Consider the following 21088-nt stretch of genomic DNA (forward strand, 5'->3'; position numbering starts at 1 on the left):
TGTAATGAGACTCCATCAAATGCAACCTCTCCTCACAAGAAATAGTTTATTCTCAAGGGCCACATCCAGGTGCATTTAGTCTCTTTTTCAGTGTCTTGGAACAGAGAGCTCCATTTGTTCTCCTGGGAGTTCTCACAGCCTAACAGTGTCCACATCATGGTAGGCACATTTTTTTTTTCTCAACTGCTTAGATTTGTGGCCCTCAGGCATTCTGGCAAAAGAGGCCACTTTGCCTTAGACAAATCAGTGTCACAGTCCCTTTGATTTCGCAATAGGACCCACCACAAATACGTTAAGATCCACCGGTCCTGGGAAAGGAACACATTCAGAGCAATCATATACAATATGCATACCACAGTCAATACTTCCTGAAGTCTCATACAAGCACAGCTCAGTTCTTACATACTCCAAGGATGCCTTCGGAAAGGTTGAGGGTGGGAAAAGATTTCTAGTGCCACCAGCTACACAGCCTACAACTGCCAATCCTCCTTCTCAAGAGGCATCCAGGAAAACAGGTACAACCTGCAGGCCAGATCAGTTTGTCCAACAAGGCAGCATCTGCTGCACTGTGCTGTCATTCTCAGGGACTACAAAGCCCTTCCATATCTCAAAAACGTCACTTAATTGTGTACAAGGAAAGAGACTGTAGGGAAGATCACAATCAGGAGCAAGACACTCTTACATGCTTATCTAGTCTCCATATGAACCCTGTTACAGCCAACAATACGACAGTTAAATCAGCCTGTTTATTATGGAAACAGTGGTAACCTCCTGATTAAAAGGCATTACTTGTCCTGTAACCACGTACCCCATCACCACTCCCTTAGCCATACACTACCATCACAAATGTTTGTGTTGGAATGAATCAAAGAATTGATCCAACTGAGAAACAGCCCGGTGTTTTGGTCCGTAAGGTGTCTGAGGGATTTTGGTGGTGGCGGTGTTGTCTTGGGAAGAGGCAGAGGGAACAGGATGTGAGAGGTAAAAAGGGGTGCATAAGGATAAAGGTAGATCAGCTCCCTGATCCAGCTACAAAGTTGTAACTTGATAAGCTTTTTCTTTTCCTCCTTTCCCCCTCTTCAGCAGCCACACAGACTTAAGCTACGTCTAACTCTATTTCCTCAGCTATCTGCCTTTATCTTACTTGCATAGTACTGGCACAAGAGCACCCTGCACAGCAAGCCATCTACAACCAGCCTTTTTTGCTAAGTTATTTATCAAATCAGATCAGTTCACTGCATGGGTCCAGAAATGCTTGTGGTGGCACAATACAATGGACACAAGCCCCTGAATGAGCACAGGAATACACGCAAAATTGCACTGAAGCCATTTGAACAGTACTCTTATCAATAGCACACCTCTTTGAGAAGAGGTTGAATGAATGCTGAAACAATACAAGCTTCTGGGGGAAGCAAAGTAGCTTCCTGCAACCAGGTGTTAGTACAATTGACCATGCTACTCCTCCATTCCAATTTGCACTGCGCAGTCAGGGAAACTGATCGTATACCTGTTCCAGGAAAGGAAAAGGTCAACATGAGAATGGGAACAGCAGCCAGGAAAGGTGCAGGACTGTTTCTCTTGATAGCCATGCCAATTTAAGATGCTTAAAACTACATCTTATGCAAAAGTTGCTTTCTAAAGATGTAGCTGCGTGATCAGCCTTTGTCAATCAAAGGATGCACAGCAGCTGAAAGCTCATTACCTGCTTGGTTGCATACTCAAGCCACTCTAGTTGATCTGCTCCACAAATTACATAGCCACCGGCAAGTCAGAACACTTCATAGATTTGACTGAACACCCACTTGAGCAAATATAGAAAGATTAACTTCCAATCAGATGCAGGTACACCCTCCTGCAGCCGTAACATAGGAGAGAGTTATAATGCAGAGTCAGGACAGGAAGAGGGCAGCACCTCCGTTTTAGGAGCAGGCCACAAAACAACTTTTAGAAATTATCAAATATTAAGCGGACAATACTACTATTTGTGGTGATATTTGAAAAATCTTACATCCAGACAAGGACACGCCATCAAGCTAAATACAATATAATAGAATAGTTCCAGATGGAAAGGACCCACAATGACCATGCAGTCCACATGCAATCATTTTCTTATTCTGCCTGTAATCAAATCCTGTTTTGAAATATATTTTAGGTCTCAGACTTCAGAGAAAAAGAAAACAAAAAACCAAGGGCAGAATCCAGGGCATCTGGTTGGCAGAATGACCAGTACGAGCCACTGCTAACCACCACAGCTTGTAACAACAAGCATGTTCTATCTAGTTCAAAACCAAAGTCAACAAGAGAAAACACACTTTCTTCTTCACTCTGACCATCCTCCCATACCACAATAGCTTAAGATGCTAATGTCTCGAAAGAGATGAAGGGGATTAAAAAAAGGGTAAAGGGGAAGTCAGACATACACTATCCTAAGAAGCTCTGGCAAGAGGGAAAGAAAGTACCAAGGAGAGCAGGGTTAGTTGCAAGAAGAGGCGAGTAGATTTGGGTGAAGCCTGAAAGAAGGAAAAGGGCAGCAATGCTCAAGAAAAACGGAAGAGAGAGAGGGAGGGGAATTTGGGACATCTGGCTGTGCAATGAAGTTAAAGTCCAGAAAAGAATGCATCCCCAATTTGCTTTATGAACAGTCATCTCTCTTCATCCTTCCCCTATTATTTTCCATAGTTCAGAAGCTGAACTATACAAGGACATCTAACAAGTTACACACACAAAAAAATCCTTCCTTTAGAAAGAACTGCCAAAAAAAACCCCAAATCTCATTTTTCAGTGAAAACAGAGCCACTACTGCCCTCACTTGGTAGCCATTTTGAGAAATATTTCTCTCTCCACAAGAACTGTACCAACAAATCCATGAAGATGCTCATCAGATTAAAGCTATCCTTAAATACCCAGGTGGGAGCAGGAAAAAAAAACCAACTCCATGATGTAACTAACTAAGTAGCAAGGTTAAAAAAAGTGAAAAAGATTTTGCAACGTATTTTTCTGAGCTTTAACTACATATGAAGTCAGAGCAGTTGGCAACAGAAAAGAGTTTGGAAGTTTGGATTCCCTTTCCACATATTTCCACAGCTTAAAGTATTTGAATTTCTTCTCAGTTTAACTATAAGTTTCCTGGATTTAGCACTTGTGTTTTGAAAATCGTGACAACAGCCCTATATATTTTGTTCTTAATTATGACTATCATCTCCACTTTAACGATAATTTATTGGCAGTGTACTGAAAACATTTGTTGATCATATACTTTCAGCTAGATCCTGGAAGATACTGAGCACAAGCAGCAAGCTATTTCACAAAGTCATGGCTCCCACAATACTTTGAAATACAGGGCAATTAAGTTCACCATGCCTATCAGCTTCTTATTGTTTTTAATTATGCACATAATCAGAAATATGAGGATATAAACCCCTGGCAGATGTAGACAATACTTCCAAGCAACAGTATTTCTTTACTTTGCAAATGCTTTCATTAGCTTTCTTCTACAGAGACCATCCTTAATTATTAAGTGGTCTAAGCTCCATGCCCATAGAATTTACATTTCCATGGCAACTGATTATTCAGAAGGGTTTCAATGTGCTCTACACCTCTCAGTACATAAACCTTTTCTTCTACTGGGATGCTGTCATCTTAAGGGATATCACAGGCCTGTTCAGCAATGCATCAAAAAAATACAAAACATTAAATGATTCAAATCTACTATCAAAAAGCCCCAAGCTTTAAACAACAGAATTGAGTCCCAGCTTTATATATCCTCCAAGACCTGGTTAGACAGTCTTACTAGCCTCATGCTAAGTTCAAGTCTGCAAATGGAAAATCCAAGTTATTTCTAGAGCCTCTATCAATAGCCTCTGGATGTCAGAATGGTGACAGATCCAAGTACAATGCTCGCAATAGCCCACACCCCTTACGCTTGTTTTTCACACTTGCTTGGGATGGAAGAGCGTTACTACCACTGAAATACCAGTTACAATTACCTTCAGTACTATATAGTTCTACAGCTTTTCATACTGTATTTCACTGTATCTTTCTTCCACAGTAGTAACAAGGCCACTCATCCAGCATACTACTTCTCCCCAGGAAAGAGAAGAGACCTGCATGCTACAGAATGCCTTTCTTCAACAAAAATTTACAGGCTATTTTGAGAGACACCTAAGGTCATAGGAACAAGCCTTACAGTAAGAGTGGAAAGTAGGAAAACTTAAACGCTTGTAAAATACTCTGACCTCAGGTTAACACCTAGGAAAAAAAAAAATCTTACAGTCTTCTAGATGATTATTTCATTTTGGGAGCCCCTTCTTTCCTGATTCCGGGCCACTTACCATAATAGAATAAATAAAGGCCAAGATCCTAAAAGCAATTTAGGAACTATATGGTAAGGTGGCACAGAAAATAAAGGGTGAGCCTGTTGTTTTCTCCCTAACACAATTTACCACAAGCACATGCTGCAACATTCTGCACGAGATATTTTCCCAAGCGCTAAAGGCTTCATGCCCAGGTATCTCATATTGCTATAATCCAGCCAAAGAGTGATGAAGGCACAAATAACTGAGGCCAGGTCATCATCTGCCAGGATAGGACTGTTTCCTAGCCAAAGCATTACTTGTGGATGCTGCTATGTGGGAACCTGCAATCAGCCAGGAATCCAAGAGTACTCCTAAACTGGGGGCTGGACTGTCCACACGCAGAGGTGCATCTTCAGCCAAAGGAGACTATTTTATCAAGTGAAACTCTTCAAAACACCATTTCCTGCTCACTAACGCCACCTCTTCCTTGCTCGGCTTCAAACAACTCTTGTTTTCCCCCACTGTGATCTGATCCTGTCCAAGTTCTAGACTACTCCATAGGCCTTGCAATGCAGAGACCCAACACACTTAGCACTGCCACATATCGCTGGTAGTTAAGTTTGTGTGGTCTGAATGGTTAAACAATTGGATCCACATTGCTTTGAATTCTTCCAAAGAATTTTTCTATAGGACTTATCAAGTAGAAAAAAAATATCTAGTAACAGGTGAAATTTTCCACCTCAGAAAAGGTTTCCTACTCTTCGGTGCATTCTTCTCACCACAACTCACCTAAACCAAGCAGTTCTTGTTACCAATGTGAAATATCATAGAGGTAACCAAGAAAGGAACGGATGTCTGTTCTGTATCCACCATTAGAAGGTTATCAACTATGTTTTGGTCTAAATTCAGATTTGCTTTCTCCGTTAACACAGGTTCTAACCACAAGTTTTCAAACTTGGATTTCTCCTGTGTTGACTGAATTCTCTGTCACCTGCCAATGGAATTGAGAGGTGGAGGGGAGGCAGGCAGAAGGTGCAGAAGGAATGGTCCCCTAACACAGTATTAACCTGGGTCACCTCTGTGATATGTATTACACAGGGATAATAGAGCTCATAGCAGCAAGGACATAGGAAGCACCTTCCCCTGTCTTCATGTTACATACTGCTTGGATCTTCACTTTCATTCACTTGTTTCCCTGGCCTTACTGTACTCCCATTCTCTCAAAGATAGTCCCCTTCTAATGAATCTTGTCCTTTTAAAATCTGAGGAAAGAGATAAATTAAGGAAATCAAGGACACCTACTAACACGATTAGATTCCAAATCTAATCACGATCAAATAGATTAGATTCCAAAAGCATCTAAACAGAAGTATTTCAGGAAAGCTTCTACCCCAAAAATACAGTTGGAAATAGGAAAGGTTAAACCAAGGTTGACTGTGCTCTGTTCAGTTTCCACACAAAACTGCTGCCAGCAACGCAGCCTCCCAGGCAGAAGTAGCAGCAATCATATTGTGAACAGCCCTTGGCAGCCTTCCTCCCGTTCACTGCAGCTCCTCCTTCCTCTGCAGGACAGAGGAGATGCCCTTCATTCTGAATTCAAAACTTAGAATAGAGAAATTACACTCATACATTCAACTGTTCCAACACATCTGCCCATACCTTAGCTGGTCACAGCCAAGTCACGCGGACACAGCAGCTCGGACAAAGGCAACAACCAGTTCCCTTTACCAGGAACTACACGCCACTACAGAGCTCACCTTCAACAACAGCACATTTGCCTTCCCTCCATACTTTCTCTTGGATCAGACAGGGGCAAAGAGCATTCAAAAGCAATCAGTAGAGTGGCAGTAGCAGCAGCAGGAACAGAAAGTCAAGGGAGAAAACCTTAATAATCCCTTCAGACTCCAGAAGTACTCTCAGCCTCTAGACTAACAGTATATCACCTAGAGGCATCCAAGCTCTCTGCCTCCCTGTCATGCTTCAGACCTCCCCTCTTAAAAAATCACCTTTGACATTCCGATACAACAGATTACTGCCCTCCCTCCCCATCTTGTAACAGTTCACTATAAGCCTAATAGGCAAGCTTAAGCTTCACCTTCAATAGGCCACCTACTCCACAAGTGACGTGCAGCACTTTTCCCTGTTGACCTAACAATCTACAAAACACATCACAGAGCCCACACTTATCTCTAGAAATCCCCAAATCCACCACACCATGCCAAACATTGATCTGCCCTTAACACACGTTCCCCACACTGCCTTAACTCAAACAACTCACCCTTTTACTGCCACACATTCAAACAGAACACTACTCAAGAGGTTGTACACCACTTATCCCCAGCATTATTTCAGGAAACGAATTGACCACAAGGTAAAGTTTGTCATATGCAAGACATTTTGGAGATATGTAAACTGGATCATTAAATATTTACATAAGATGTTACATGGTTTTGCATGAAACTTGGTAGCTCTGGTATGCTTATTTGAGACATCTAGCCAGGGCCTGGGAAAGGAGGAAGAGAAAAGACCCTGGAGTGGGAAAAAGGAAAGAATAGTTAATCCTTTTTCTCTCAAACAAGTACTACAGAAAAAGCACACATTATGATAGTCTTTTCCATGACTGCACACAGAGCTCCTGCTTAAATGTCCTAGAAATAACTAGTGTAGTGTTTCTATAAGCACGTTCCTCACATTTTAAGCTTGGAGTCACTTTCTCAGTCCCTCATCCCTCTTCCCTCCCCTCCACACATGTTAGGCTTTGGCTTCACTGACAGTCTATTAGCTGCCGATTTGTTTATGAAACTAAGGCCACAGAGAGAGTTGTTTGCACCACTCAATTCTCTTTCTGGTTCCCATGAACTACTGTTAAAATCAGGATGAAAATACACAAGATGCCCTAAGGGAATTGTTCTATGGACTAGAACTGGTAGAGGAGAACTACAGATACTTCCACTTTAACATTATCAAGGTCAGGACTCCAAAATACCACCTGCGACCCAGTTCCCTTGCAGTACAGGACAGAAAACAGAAGTCTTGAAACCATCACAATCCCACTATCTCCAACATGAGTATTTTCCACAGCATCCACCTGGTATGTCAGTTAGCAACTGAGCATGAATAGGAGCCAAAGCTTGTAAGTGATTTACTAAACATAAAAAAAAGTTTTGGTGATATCTCTTATGATGGCAGTTTCTCTAACCAAAGCTGGATAAAATTATTCAAACAGTTCTATGTTAAAGAACAAGATCCAGGAGCAGTTTTACCAGATGTCTCCAGCAACAGGAAAAAAAATATTTTCCTTTTTTATCTTCTCATCACAGATTTGTAAATTTTCAGCTTATGCACTGCCATTAACAGTGCTTTGAACCTGCGATGCGTAAGAAAAGACCATGAAGGTGATCAAACACTAGCACATGCTGCCCATAGAAGTTGTAAAGTCTCCTTCCGGGAGATACTCAAAAGCAGTCTGGACACAGTCCCAGGCAACTAGCTCTGGCCCTGCTTGAGCAGGGGGGGCCAGACTGGGTGACCTCCAGAGGTCCCTTCCAATCCCAGCCACTCTGCGATTCAGTTAACCTCTTCTGTTCTGTTTCTCACAGTACAGACTGTCACCAAGAGTTGCCCAGCCTCCCTGATTCTTTAGGACACCAATCATGTCTGCTATGTAGTGTCATGTAGTTATACCCAGAGACCCACTGTGCCTGGGCAGACCACCCTCTGCTACCCAAACAGATTCAGAGGACAGGGACAGGGCTGGGGGGGCGGGCTGTGGCCATGTAGTTTGAAGTACATGGAAGATAGGGAGGGGGGAATCTATAGAAGATATCAAAAATGATTTTGCTAGTTAGTCTTTAGCTACCTTTCCTTCAGGATTTCCTAAAACATGCCCTCAAGAAGACAGGTTGCTGAAGGCAGCAAGACACTTTTTACTGGACAACAGTGACATGCTATGTCAATATTGTAACTACACCCCTACAAGGTACACAAATAGTGCTCAAGGGGCCATTTTTCCCACTCCTTTTTTTTAACAACTCTTTCAACCAAAAGAGGAGATTTGATGATGCTCAACAGAAGTAGGTTATTCAAAATGAAACCCCTGTCCAAGGGCCCTAAGGGCCACTCCTACACCACAGACAAGTGTCTAGCTACCTGACACAGGAACAAGATTTAATACAGGGCATCAAGGGGCCTGACACATATAGTAAAAAATATTTTTAAATGCTTATATTACATATATATGAAAATACATATAGTAGGCTTCCTTGCAACCCTCAAACAGTAGCAGGCTGAAGCCAAATGATCCCATTTTACAGAAGACAATTCAAAGGAAAAACCACATTGTCTAAAAATCAGGTGTCTCTATAGGCAGCAAATGTCTATTAAAAGACATATATGGATAAACAGAGAGATCTGTCCCCTCAGTGACTCTGATCCTGCTTATCTTAATTAAGAAGCATGAAAGCAGCAGAAAGTCTCCCGGCTCGCTACACTACCCACTCGCCAAAAGTCCATTAGTGAAAAAGACAGTGAAGAATACTGCTCCGCAGCTTCTGCCGAGGCGATTCCCACCGGAGCGGCCGCAGCCGGAGCCCAGTGTCGGTGCAGACGCCAGTCACGCTCCCACTGAAGCGGAGGCTGGCCAGGCAGGGGGACAGGGCAGCTGCGGCCCAGCCGGCTCTGGCCTAAGCGCAGCCTGTGAGGTAATGTGAATTCCTTGGCTCCAAGCGAGCACCTGAATTCTTTGGAAACCACAGGAATCCAGCAGAGAAAAGGTAAATATCCCAGCGGAGCCAGGGCTAATTAGGAGGCCAGGCTTACAGAAGGAGGGGTCGATGTGAGGTGAGGGGGTGAGCTCAGGCAGCCCCGCCATTGTGGCATCTCCCCTGTCCCTCTGGAAAGCCTCCCCCAGCGGTGGGTCACTGGGGCCTTGGCAAGAACATTTGCGTTTCAGCTCAGTTTTGCCTTTTTTTCTTTTTTTTTTTAAATCCATTTTTCAAATTCAGTGTAAACCTGACCATGAAACCTGCTGGGCTAGGCCCCTTCTGTTCAGGCTCAGAAATAAGGCTGCCTAAACACCCAGGTTTAGTAGACTATAGAGAATTCTCCCCAAAACAAGGAGCCATTTCATTATGAATTCCCCACAGTGTGTGTCAAGTCTCCATTACGTACGCAGGCACCAAACAAGATAGATCCACTAGGCTCCTTTCGGTCCTACAAGGAGGGACACAGGAAGGAAAATTTGGAAAAAAAAGAGAAGCATCTCAAGCTGTCAGAACGGGGAAGGCTCAACAACAGCAGAGGCTGTCCCTGGCCCCATTTCCTCTTCAGCAGTACTTCAGACACAAGTCAAGCTTGTTACTCTCTCCTTGCATGGATGCCCTTGCAAAAACCAGCATAATCCACCAATTCAACAGTTGGCTGTAACAGCAGCCATGGGACCTCCACGTAACTGGGCTTGGTGAGTCACTTTCAAAAACATTGCAAAGTCTGTTAATAAACTACGGGTTTAATTACAACGTACCTTTTATTCATAATAGGATATAAAAGGCATGTCAATATAGTCCATCACATATTTTGCAAGTCTCAGATAAAGCTACGTAGATTTTTAACATATGATCAGATGACTGAGTTACACACTTTAAGCAAACCTGGACCAAGCTTGCCAAGACCATCTCGTTCTCCAAAACTTTACCTTCGATGCAAAGGTCCCAGCTACAGTTCTCCGAGCTGTAAATCACAAATAGCCAATCTAGACAGTAACTTCCCTCTCCAGCACCAACTTACTTAATATCTGCCAATTTAACAGATGTACAGCAGCATGCTTTGTCTACTTTTTTTTTTAAGAGTATGTACTAGAAAAGTGTTTGACAACACATTTTTCAATGCAACAGACAAGGATCTTCAGTCACCCAGTGCTGCTTTATGCCTTAAGCACAGCTTCAGTCTTGTTTCAAGCCTCAAGAGAGAGGAAAAACCCTGCTCCACTCCCTCCAAACAGATCACTGAATATGCCCAAATGAATCTATTAGCAGCATTCCTTCTAGAGGTGGACCAGGCCCAAAATATGCAACAGAAGGTTTTACGGTCTGAGGGAGGCGAGACCAGAAAAGTACTGTTGTAAGATGAAAATATAGAGCACATTCACTGATACCTTTCTTGTTAACTCTCAAGAAGTCTGACACCTGGCTCTGCTGACCTAAGGCTCTGTCCCTACTAAATTCAGCTTATTCCATGGGGACTAGGGTGGAAATAGCTACAAAATGAACCTACTCAACATCAGCACTTCTTAAGTTGTACTCAATACACTTTTAGGGGGTAAGCAAAAAAAAAAAGCTTTGATGTCAGTTATGTGCCTTAAAAATTGCATTAGAAGAATGAAAAAAAACCACCCAAAAAAAGCCCCCAACTTTGGCCAGGGCAGCACAAATCAAGCAACAACAGGTAAAGGCTTTACTTGTTTTGTGGGGTATTTAGTTTTGGTTGAGTGGGTTTTTTTGGTTTTGGTTTTTTTACACACATCTCTGGGTACATACCCTTTACATCTTCCTCAAAGGAAACTTTTTCTTCACTCTTCCACATAGAAAGCAAAACACAGGTTGCACATGCTGGATCCATAATCCCTTTCTTCTCCTCAGCACTGAAGCTTCAAATTCTACTCTAGATCATGTCATGGCAAGTCTAGCTGTGCCAAGAGAAACCAGGCCTAAGGAAGTATCTAGTCAAACATCACAAATGTGTGTTATACCAGATCTGTTCCTTTTAAAGTTGATTACATCTTATGGTTTCCTGAAAGCACTCCTTTCCTGGTAGAGGTCACCAACTTCACTGAACAACCAGCTTTCTCTTCTACTTGGAATATGCAAAGCATAATACTGGAAAGGAACATTACCTTTCAGACAGACTAAGAAAAAGGGAAAAAAGAAAATTAAGAGAACATGAAAGAGGTCATCCTGACCACAGTTCAAAGATTACCTACCTTCAGAAAGCAAACTCAAAACATGGAAGTCACCATAGTGCACCACAAGCAATAGCGAAGGTCCCGAAAACAGATTCTTTTGTTCTGCTCGTGGGTTTCCTCTTAGACTGCTTCAATATCACCTTTGATTCCAGGTCCTGATCTTACCTCCCAGTCTCTGCTACAAATTGCTTCCACTCTTAAGCAGTGTGGGGGTTTTTTTCTTAAATGAAGAGTAAAAGATCTTCTACTCCCAAAGGTTAAAGCATTTCCCTCTCCCTGCACAGCTGAAGTTTTGTCCCAGCTTTAAACCAAAGCATTACACTGTGTGAGGCAATAAAAGGGTCTCTTCCAGCACTTAACTCACACTATTTAAATGGATGGCAAAAAAGCTAAATACGAAGCCAGAATCCAGTAGCTCCAGGTTCCTTACCTCTCTCAGACTGAAGCTGCAAATCCAGGGTATGGGAAAAATCCAAATCGCCAACGCTAAAGACCACTAGTGCCATCTGGAGGCCATACAGAACAGCCCACCGAAAGTTTCCTGTCAACCTCTGCTCACGCTGGAGTGTTGTCACAGAATGGTCGAGGTTGGAAGGCACCTCTGGAGATCTTGTCAACCCCTTGCTCAAGCAGATTCACCTACAGCAGACTGCACAGTGTCGCATCCAAGCAGGTTTTGAACGTCTCCAGGGAAGGAGACTCGACGATCTCTCTGGGCAGCCTGTTCCTGGGCTCTGTCACCCTCAGAGTACAGGAGGCTCTCCCCATATTCAGAAGGAACTTCCCGAGTTGCACTTTGTGCCCGTTGCCCCTTGTCGCTGGGCACCACTGAAAAGAGCCTGGCCCCATCCTCTTGGCGCTCAACCTTAAAGATACTTGTATTCATTGATAAGATCCCCTCTCAGTCTTCTCTTCTCCAGGCTAAACAGACCCAGCTCTCTCAGTCTTTCCTCAAAAGGGAGATATTTCAGTCCCCTCATCATCTTTGTAGCCCTCCATTGGACCCCCTCCCAGCAGTTCCCTGTGTCTCTCGAACTGGGGAGCCCAGCACTGGACACAGCACTCCAGATGCACCTCCCCAGGGCAGAGCAGAGGGGCAGGATCACCTCCCTCGACCTGCTGGCCACGGTCCTCCTAATGCCCCCCAGGGTCCCACTGGCCTTCTTGGCCACCAGGGCACACTGCTGGCTCGTGGGCAACTTGCTGCCCACCAGAGCTCCCAGGTCCTTCTCCGCAGAGCTGCCCCCCAGCAGGTCCCCCCCAGCCCGTACTGGTGCATGGGGCTGTCCCTCCCCAGGGGCAGGACCCTGCACTGGCCTCTGCTGAACTCCATCAGGTCCCTCTCCGCCCAGCTCTCCAGCCTGCCCAGGTCTCGCTGAATGGCAGCGCAGCCTCTGGGGTACCAGCCGCTCCTCCCAGTTCTGTATCATCAGCAAAGTGGCTGAGGGCACCCTCTGCCCCTTCATCCAGGCCACTGGTGAGTGAGTTGAATGAGACTGGACCCAGTACAGACTCCTGGGGATCACTGCCAGTTAGATGCCTCCAGCTAGACTGCGCTGCTGACCCTCTGAGAAGGGTCGCCCTCTGAGCTCTGCTATTCAGTCACTTTGCAATCCACCTCACTGTCCATCCACACTTCCTGTGCTTGCACCTGAAGGAATAACCCTGTTCAACAGTATGGGCTGGGTGGATAGAAAGCAGCTCCGCACAACAGATAAGCAGTCCTGGTGGACAAGTTGAACACAAATTAGCAGTTTGCTTTTGCCACCATGAAGACTAACCATGTGCCACGCTGTATCAGCAAGAGTGTAGCCAGTAGGTTGAGGGAAGTGAACAGTACCTCTTATTTGTGAGTGCTTGGCAAACACTGCACACACATCTAGAACATCGTGTCCACTATGAACCCTCCCTGTACAAGCATCGACTAATAGGTGCAAGTCCAGCAGAGAGCTATTAAAATGGGCTGAAAAACACAGTGTGCAGTGAGAAGCTGGGTAGGAAACAATTGTTTTGCTAAGAATAGATCTGAACTGCTGTGTTCAACTCCTTAATGCATGGCTATAAAGACAGAGCCAGACTTTTTTCAAAGGCAAACAGCAGAAAGACAAGGGGCAAGTCTAACTACAGCCAGAGAAATTCTCATTAGATATAAGAAATACACACATTCACAGTAAGAGTGGTCTAATGTTGGAACAGGTTGTCAGGAAAGACTATGGAATCTCCATTCCTGGAAGATATTCAAAACTTTACAGTATAAGGCCATAAAGCACCTGCCCAAACTTTTAAGAAAGTCTTGAGAAGAAGGTTAGACTAAAAACCTCCAGACTTCCCTTCCCACTTAAATAATTAGATGAGTCTGTCTTAAGGGATTCACTAGAACTGTCTGACCAGTGTGTTTCAGTCAAAAGAATACACCTATTTCCTTCCTCATTTCCTTCCCTAGACCTAGAATTGTTAAAAGAAAGCGTGCACTTCCGCACATACACTTTCCCCTCCAAGCAAAACATGTTACTGTACAGCCAGAGAAAAACGCTGTCTATCATGGAAATAGCACACGTGCCCCCAGAGTAGAACACTTTTCTCTTACACAGCTAGATATTTCTAGAAGTAAACTCTTTTGTTAAAGAGGATCAGCAGAACCACCCTTAAGGAATTAATGATGGTGCAAATCCTATTTTGGAGGCCTGCTGTGCACTGCCCATTTTCTGAACATCCTAGCAATCTCCTCATGTATTCACAATCGATGATCTTGTTTTCCCTCTTCACTTTCCAATAACATGCAATATTAGCAACTAATAATTTTATTGCCAATTTCCAAGAGAAAGTCTTGCATGCCAGGCATGTTTAACACTCCTTTTCTAAAGTGAATATAGTTGTTTTCCACTGATCAAGATGAGCTACCTTCTCCTGCCCTGTTTTAGGGAAACAGTTTGTTCACATTACCTTTGCAGATGGAGGCACACCACAACACACCTGAAAGGGATCTGTTAAACAATTTAAAGGATAATTTTTCTTGTATTAATGTATCTTTTTGGATTCATTATCTGCTCTTGATAAAGATAAGTTGGATTCAGTATCTGTATAATGCAAAGCTGTGCAGGCTTGAACCCCAGAGATACTCTTTCTGGGTGTGTCAGATGGGCTTCTAAGACATATTCAGCATTGTCTAAAACTGTTGCAGAAAACAGCCCTATGGTGCAGTCTTCTCAAACACCACTACAGTTAAGTTTCTGATCTGTTGGAAATTCAGTGATTATTTTAAATGTATTAGTTACTATAGAAAGGTATTTAGCTGAACTTCTGTGATGAAGAGAAACAGGTATTTTTAGTAGACAAGTGTTCCTCCTGGGAATCTTAAGTATCTTTCAAGACTCACGTGCAAAAGAAAACTGACACCTTGCAGGGTAAGAACAGTGAACTAGTCTAAACCCACTTGATACTGTGGAAAATAAAAATACTGACCTGAAATTTAGAAGAGCAGCTGAAAGTATTAACATAAAGGCCAACACACCCAACAACAGGTCTCCCAACTGCTTTTGTCTTGCGGATTAAACAGTAATTTAGTAAGTCTAGGTTCCCTTCTCCTTGGGAGGATGGAAAAGGGGCACAAAGGCACCAGAAGTCCAAAGAGATTTCAAGAACATGAACTTGAGAATGAACACACCAATGATGGCGTGTGGTCATTGAAGCCTTAAGAGTTGAAAACTTGCTTTATTTATTACATATGTAATAAAGTGCCTCACTAAAGATCTTATAATCTATATAATGAAAACTGATGGGACACAGCACGATGAAGTATCATATATTTCAACTGCAGAACTCCCTAACTGGCACTTCCCTCATTTGTCATTGTGTCAGGAGGCAAGCCAAGACATCTTTGGTTCACCAAGTGCAGTACACTGAGAAATAAGAAACCTCCCCTACCTGGCCAATCCTTCCTCGTAGAGATAGATGACAAGTGGATCATAGGATGTAACCAGAACATAGAGGCGCACATCGAATTTGAAATCTGGAATACAGTTGTCATGAGTCAGTGACTGCAAATATCTTTCAGACATCATATCCAGTTGAGGAATTACAGCAGACCCTGAGAGCAATAAACTGTTATCTGCTGCTGATGTAGGTGCTTGAAGCTTTCATAGTTGAAAAGCTTCCAGATTTTAAGGAATTCTCTAGTTACATTTTTCAGGTACTAGAAGATGATAGACCACTCCATCATTCGACTAAATTCCTGCAAAGGTTGCAGAGATCCTCAGGTCTGGGGTTGGGGGAAGAGAAAAGCAATTCCTAAGCACACTCACCATCTATGAGCAGGGGGTTGCTGATGTAACGAGAAACCAGGATGTTGTCTTCCAGGACAATCTGGTTTGGCTACAGAAAAACAGAGAATCCAAGAGTGAAAAAATAGGAGGCTTAAAGAATAAGAGGAATGCTAGATCAAACCCACCATTTCTTCCAGCCTTTCCCTCCTAAAGCAACTCTGTAGCAACAACTATGTCTGGGGAGGGAAGAAACAAACACAAAATTAAAAAACACTGTCAGTCACAACATATTTAAGGTAATTATACCCTAACCAGAAGCCTGGGAATTATTACATTACCAAAAAACCTGCCCATTGAATCTTCCAGTTAAGTGCTCCTTAGAGTAGAATACAGACTTAACAGCCACATGGCAATGATGTAAGAAAATAGGCAGGAAAAAACCACATCTAAAGAAGTGACTGACATTCTGTTTACTTCTCAAATTTTTAACCAAAACACATGGAGTAGGGGTTTAGAAGACACTGAAAGGAGTCTGTAAGTATCATTGGTGAGGAAGTCACAAGTGAAGAAAATGACTCCTTAACTTGTGATCTTTATAGCTAGATCCTGGGCTGGTAGCCAACTTTTTTGCCTACACTGAGTAAGTACCACACCTTCTACTGAGGTTCAGTTCACAGCAGTGGTTACTGTACCAGGAAGACGCTATCCTTGTAGGTCAGAACAAAAAGCTCTATCTGTGACAAAGCAGCTCTATCTATGACAAATACACATCACAAAGTCATGGGATCTGTTGAAAAAGCCTTTACTTTTTGCTGCATGCAAGCCTCTCTCTTGTAACCAGTTCTAACTACTCATACAAACAGTTTCTTGCAAAACATTTTCTTGCCTTCAGTTTGAAAAAGAGCCAAGAGAACCAGTCATCCTGCCTTTATTTAATTTTGCATGTATTCAGCCACATCACCAGCATTGTGAGCAGGAAGCCTATGCATATAAAGTGCATATATGCAATGTGAGGGAGCAACCTCAACGTCCCTCAGCACATCACACGAAAGCGACAGCCTGTTTTATTATGGATCAAAGAAATTCAAAGGTTTGCCATTTTGTTGCGGGTTTTGTTGTTGTTTTTAAACACTTCTGTAATGAGATTCTAGAAGACACTCCCTTAATGGCATCACACTGAAGGAAAGTGAAGTCTTTGGGCCAAACTAGCTAAAGTGTTTCTGGAACAGATATACACAAAGGGAGATTGGTCCCAGAAGGGTCTTTTCCCCAGTTCATGGCCAACTGCCACATAAGCCTGAGCTCGTTCCTCTCTTTCAAGCAAAGAAAAAGCTGAGTGCAGCTCTGGAAATACTTACCTCATACACTTGGCGAATTTCTCCCTTATTTTATGGGAAATGATCCAAGTAGAGAACAGATGAGGCAGCATGACCCCTTCAGTGCAGGGGAGGCTAAAGGGGTTTGAGTGAGTGAAAACAAAATGACTCACCAGTCAGTTTTGCTGCTGAGAATATTTATTGGAATCTTCTCATGTGTTTGGCTCCTGCCCAGATGTATTTGTTACCTATGACAACCTAACTCCCTGCGAAGCCCAAAAAGGGCAAAAGACACTATAAGCAGCACACTGAATACAAGAATCACCCCCATTACACTTCAGTAAGGGCACACTGGCATTTAGATAACAGCTCTGTGATGGATATACATCCTAACGCATCACATAAGGTTTCATTTTCATTTTAACTGGCCTTTTCAAGGGGGAAGAGGGAGACAAGACTGTTTGAGGACTGTTTAGGTCACATGGAGAAACAACTGAAGAAAGTTCTGGGAACCTTCCCAAAGCAGGCCTACTGTCAGCCACAAGGACAGCATGAGGCAGCACAGCTTCCCAAACTGTCTCAGGGAGCACAAACGTGCTCCTAATAAGCTGACTTGAAAGCAGGTTGCAAGATAAGCACAGCATACAAAGAAATAGATTGCTTTTGGTTACACAGCATAGGCCCAAGCAGGCCTTGTTGAACTGCTCACCAACATATGGTTGAAATCCAGAGCAGGGCCAGTGCCTGGTTAATATTTTCATGCCCCTTGCCTAGAAGCTGGCATAGTTTTGCAGACAGTGTTACTGAAGAGCAGTCCTTTTGCTGAACACTTACACTGTTTATCAGGTAGACACCTCGACCCCTGGAAGAGGCAACGGGCTTCACTATCCATGGGCCTCGGTCCTTAGAATAGGTATCTGGTTAGAAGAAAACAGCAGAAGTCTGAAATATCTTCAGTTTTGCTTGTTTACAGAAGAGCAGGAATCAAGAATGCTGCCTACCATAAAGGCTTTGGAGAGCTTCACAAGGAGATCAAAGTCTACTTGTTTGATGTCCTATTTTACCCCCTGGGACTCACAGCAATTATTATGGCCCCTCCCTGAAGCCCCTCCTGCTGCTCCAATAGATCCAGTTCTCTGCCCTGTGCCTCCTTTTGGTACTTCTTAGTGCTCCCAGACATTAGTCAATGATATTGTGAAATTGATCATCAACAAAACTGTGCACACAAAAAAAGCTCAATTCTGGAGCCTTAAGCCCACATCAGTTTCTTAAGGACTTAGGTAGGCATCGAGTAAACAGCAGAGTAGAAGCTGTATATATACAGAAACAATGTGGGCTTTTTCTACTGTCCTTCCAGCTTCCTCTAATTTTGTTGTTTTAACCATTGGCACAATCAACAGGCTAGGATATTAGAAGTAATTCCCTTCCCCCCCATCCAGTTATTTTGCTTTAGGTCTGGGCATCATCAGCCCAGACTTACTGCAGAAGTCCTGGTACTCCGTTGGGAGGATAAAGGTCTGAGGTAAGATATGGAACGTCTTGAATCCATGGGCCAACTGCATACGACTGACGTTCTTGTATAGTCTGTCCTTCCGTGTCAGTTCATATGACCTGAAGTCCCAAAACAAGAGACTGTATGTATTTTTTCCCCACATAAAAACACACCACATTACAGCAACCCTTCATCCTAGTTACTAAAGCACCTGAAGCCCTATCAGAGGTCTAAACCCTAACCTGTAACTACTCTCCAGTTTTACTGTCTCTGTACTATGGCCGTACCAATACCCATCCTCACTTGTAGCACCTATTCCAATTCCCATTACAGACCAAAGCACAGCAAACTTACAATGTTTGTAAACTTTAGCAGGTGACACATCACTATCTCTAACTAAGAACCCAAAGCCCCAAATAAAGAAAAAAAAATTGTATTTGGGCTACAGAGAAGCACTTAACTCACACACTATCTCCCCAAAACACCAAAGACTGTTTAGAATGAAGACGGCATGTAGCACAGGCCCAGTGCATTGGGACTTTACAGTATCATGTATACGCTACTTTTTTCTTTTTTTTTTTTTAAAAGCTATCTATATTCATATTTTTGCAAACCATCACAAAGATGCTTAGAAAAACATGATATCAAGGCCTTACCTAGGGAAATGATTGACTTTCTGAATATCCGTAAGGGAACGCAGCAAGTAGGGCTTCAAGTGTGATCCTGTCCACATGAGATTATAATCGCTGCTATTAGGGTGCACCTAAAAAGCAACATAAAAACCCCACACAAAAGCATGGAACTAATGAAAAGCACCACTTACCCTACAGATCATGATCTTTTGTTTATGCGACCAAAGCAATCCTAGTTTAAGACAATCTCTCCTACCTATCTCTAATATTAGGACAACTCTAGCCAGGCTCCTGTTCTAAGCTACTGGGAAATAACCATGTCATATTTTTCTAAACAAACTTGCTGTTTTGTTCTTTTTATAGACTGTTTAAACCCAATTTGTAAAGTGTTTCAGATTTCTCCAGGAAACTTGTCAGACCTTAACTTGATGTTATTCAGAAGAAAATCCACCATAGACACACATCTCTCAAACTGTCATTAGCTGCCCATAGGACATTTTTTAGAGCAAGACAGGTGCTAGAAGAGAAACGTGAAGCACTACATCAAATGCTTCTGTGAGCTTGCAAAGGCTAAGAAATTAAATCCTTCAGATCTTCCCATGGGTGTGAGATGACATTTTGAAAGAGAGAAGAGAAAAAACACATGACCTAATTTCAGCATCCGTTTTTCCTTACTTTTGCAGACTTAAGGCTAAAGGGTACTCCTTTGAGAGAGCAAAATCATGACATATTTCCTGTCTGACTGGCTGAGTATGTAAGAGAAAAAACAAAACAAAACAAAACAACTTACAGGGGTCCACAGCAACTTCTTCGTTCTAACTCTGCAGAGTGAAAAAAACCCACCAAAACAAACCAACCACAAAAAAAACCAAAAAACAAAAACCATAATAATAATCATCATCCCCTCCCAGACCAGTGCATAATCAGATCTGAAGCTCATTGTACTCACCTCATGGAATCCATGGGCAGTCAGAATGCTTCGAACCAGACGGCTGTCTGTTCGCACAATCTTATAGGATAAGTGGTAGCGCTCTGTTAAGAGGGCAAGAGACACAAAAATAAGAGTCTGCATCTAGAAGAATAAACTGAAGTTACCTCTGCTGCCAAAGACGAGAGCAGAACATGACAGGACTCACGACAGTACAGCTACACTTCATCCACAGCGGAGCACCCACACAGTAGTGGCACCTAACAGGCAAAAGATGGTAGGAAATGCCCGTCCATCTCCTGGGGCGTTAACTCCAATGATGGCATTGAACTGACTTACATCAATCCTTAGGTATAATATTGCTGCATCACTGAACTTATCATATCAATATACAGCACAGGACATCCTAAAAAATGCCCAGATTATTTTTTATTTTAAACAGCTTTTTATATAGACTGCTTTATAACACTCCAAACGATTTCAGCTCTTTATTCAAGATTGGTATTCCTAGCTAAAAGTAGTCACGCCATATGCTCCTCATTGACATGGCTAGCTTATATGATCGCTTTTTAGATCTCGAAAACCCAAAATAAAACACCAAATTTTTTTTCACATCTCAGGCATCTGTACTGATCTTCCAATAAATAACTGCAAAAAACAGTAGGAAATAAAGCAAATGGGACAAGGTAAGAAAAAAAATTCACTATCCAAGTCATAAAAACCAAAAGCAGTAAGCAGCACTGAAGGTGTAAGATAAACAGCAAGCAGCAAGACCAGAGGCCGGTTGTCATATGGAAGGATGTGGCAATCCATAAAAGTGTTCAAAGAAAGCAGAGGCAGAAATTGTAATGCTAGAATGAAGAATCACTTGGAAAAGGCACTTCACAAATCGGTTCAAACTGAGAACAGAAACATGAAAATTAGACTAAACCTCAGAAAATATGTTCTACCAGTAAAAATAACTCTAAAGAAAAGAGTAAGAAGCATCATAATCTGGGACTGGACAAAGCTCAGAAGTTTAACAAGTTGTACTATTCAGCAGTAGACTTGTGAAACTATAAAAAGCCTCTACCTCCTGAGAAAAAGCAGAAGAGACACCACACTCCAGTTAGGATACAAGTTACTATTACCATCAGCTTCTGCCACCATTTAAGTATGTTTTTAACTCACATGAAAAGGATCAGGAGTTTCCACACACAAATCAC

General features: G+C 42.7%; 1 protein-coding gene across 9 annotated transcripts in view; it reads right to left on the reverse strand.

The window, feature by feature from the left end:
• TTLL5 (tubulin tyrosine ligase like 5) overlaps positions 1 to 21088 on the reverse strand; it is a 133239-nt gene that overhangs the window by 107902 nt on the left and 4249 nt on the right. For all 9 annotated transcript variants that reach the window (XR_008822998.1, XR_008822999.1, XM_056346234.1 and 6 more), the window contains 6 exons: positions 19905 to 19987; positions 18980 to 19086; positions 18312 to 18442; positions 17666 to 17748; positions 15555 to 15624; positions 15178 to 15262 (listed from right to left, as the gene is read on the reverse strand). Coding sequence is in view for 7 of the 9 variants with exons in the window: in XM_056346234.1 (XP_056202209.1) it covers positions 15178 to 15262; positions 15555 to 15624; positions 17666 to 17748; positions 18312 to 18442; positions 18980 to 19086; positions 19905 to 19987 (559 nt within the window). In the remaining 2 variants the exon portion in view is untranslated. The remainder of the gene's footprint in view (positions 1 to 15177; positions 15263 to 15554; positions 15625 to 17665; positions 17749 to 18311; positions 18443 to 18979; positions 19087 to 19904; positions 19988 to 21088) is intronic.

The sequence above is a fragment of the Falco biarmicus genome, chromosome 7 (genome assembly GCF_023638135.1).
Source record: "Falco biarmicus isolate bFalBia1 chromosome 7, bFalBia1.pri, whole genome shotgun sequence".
NCBI classification, from domain to species: Eukaryota; Metazoa; Chordata; class Aves; order Falconiformes; family Falconidae; genus Falco; species Falco biarmicus.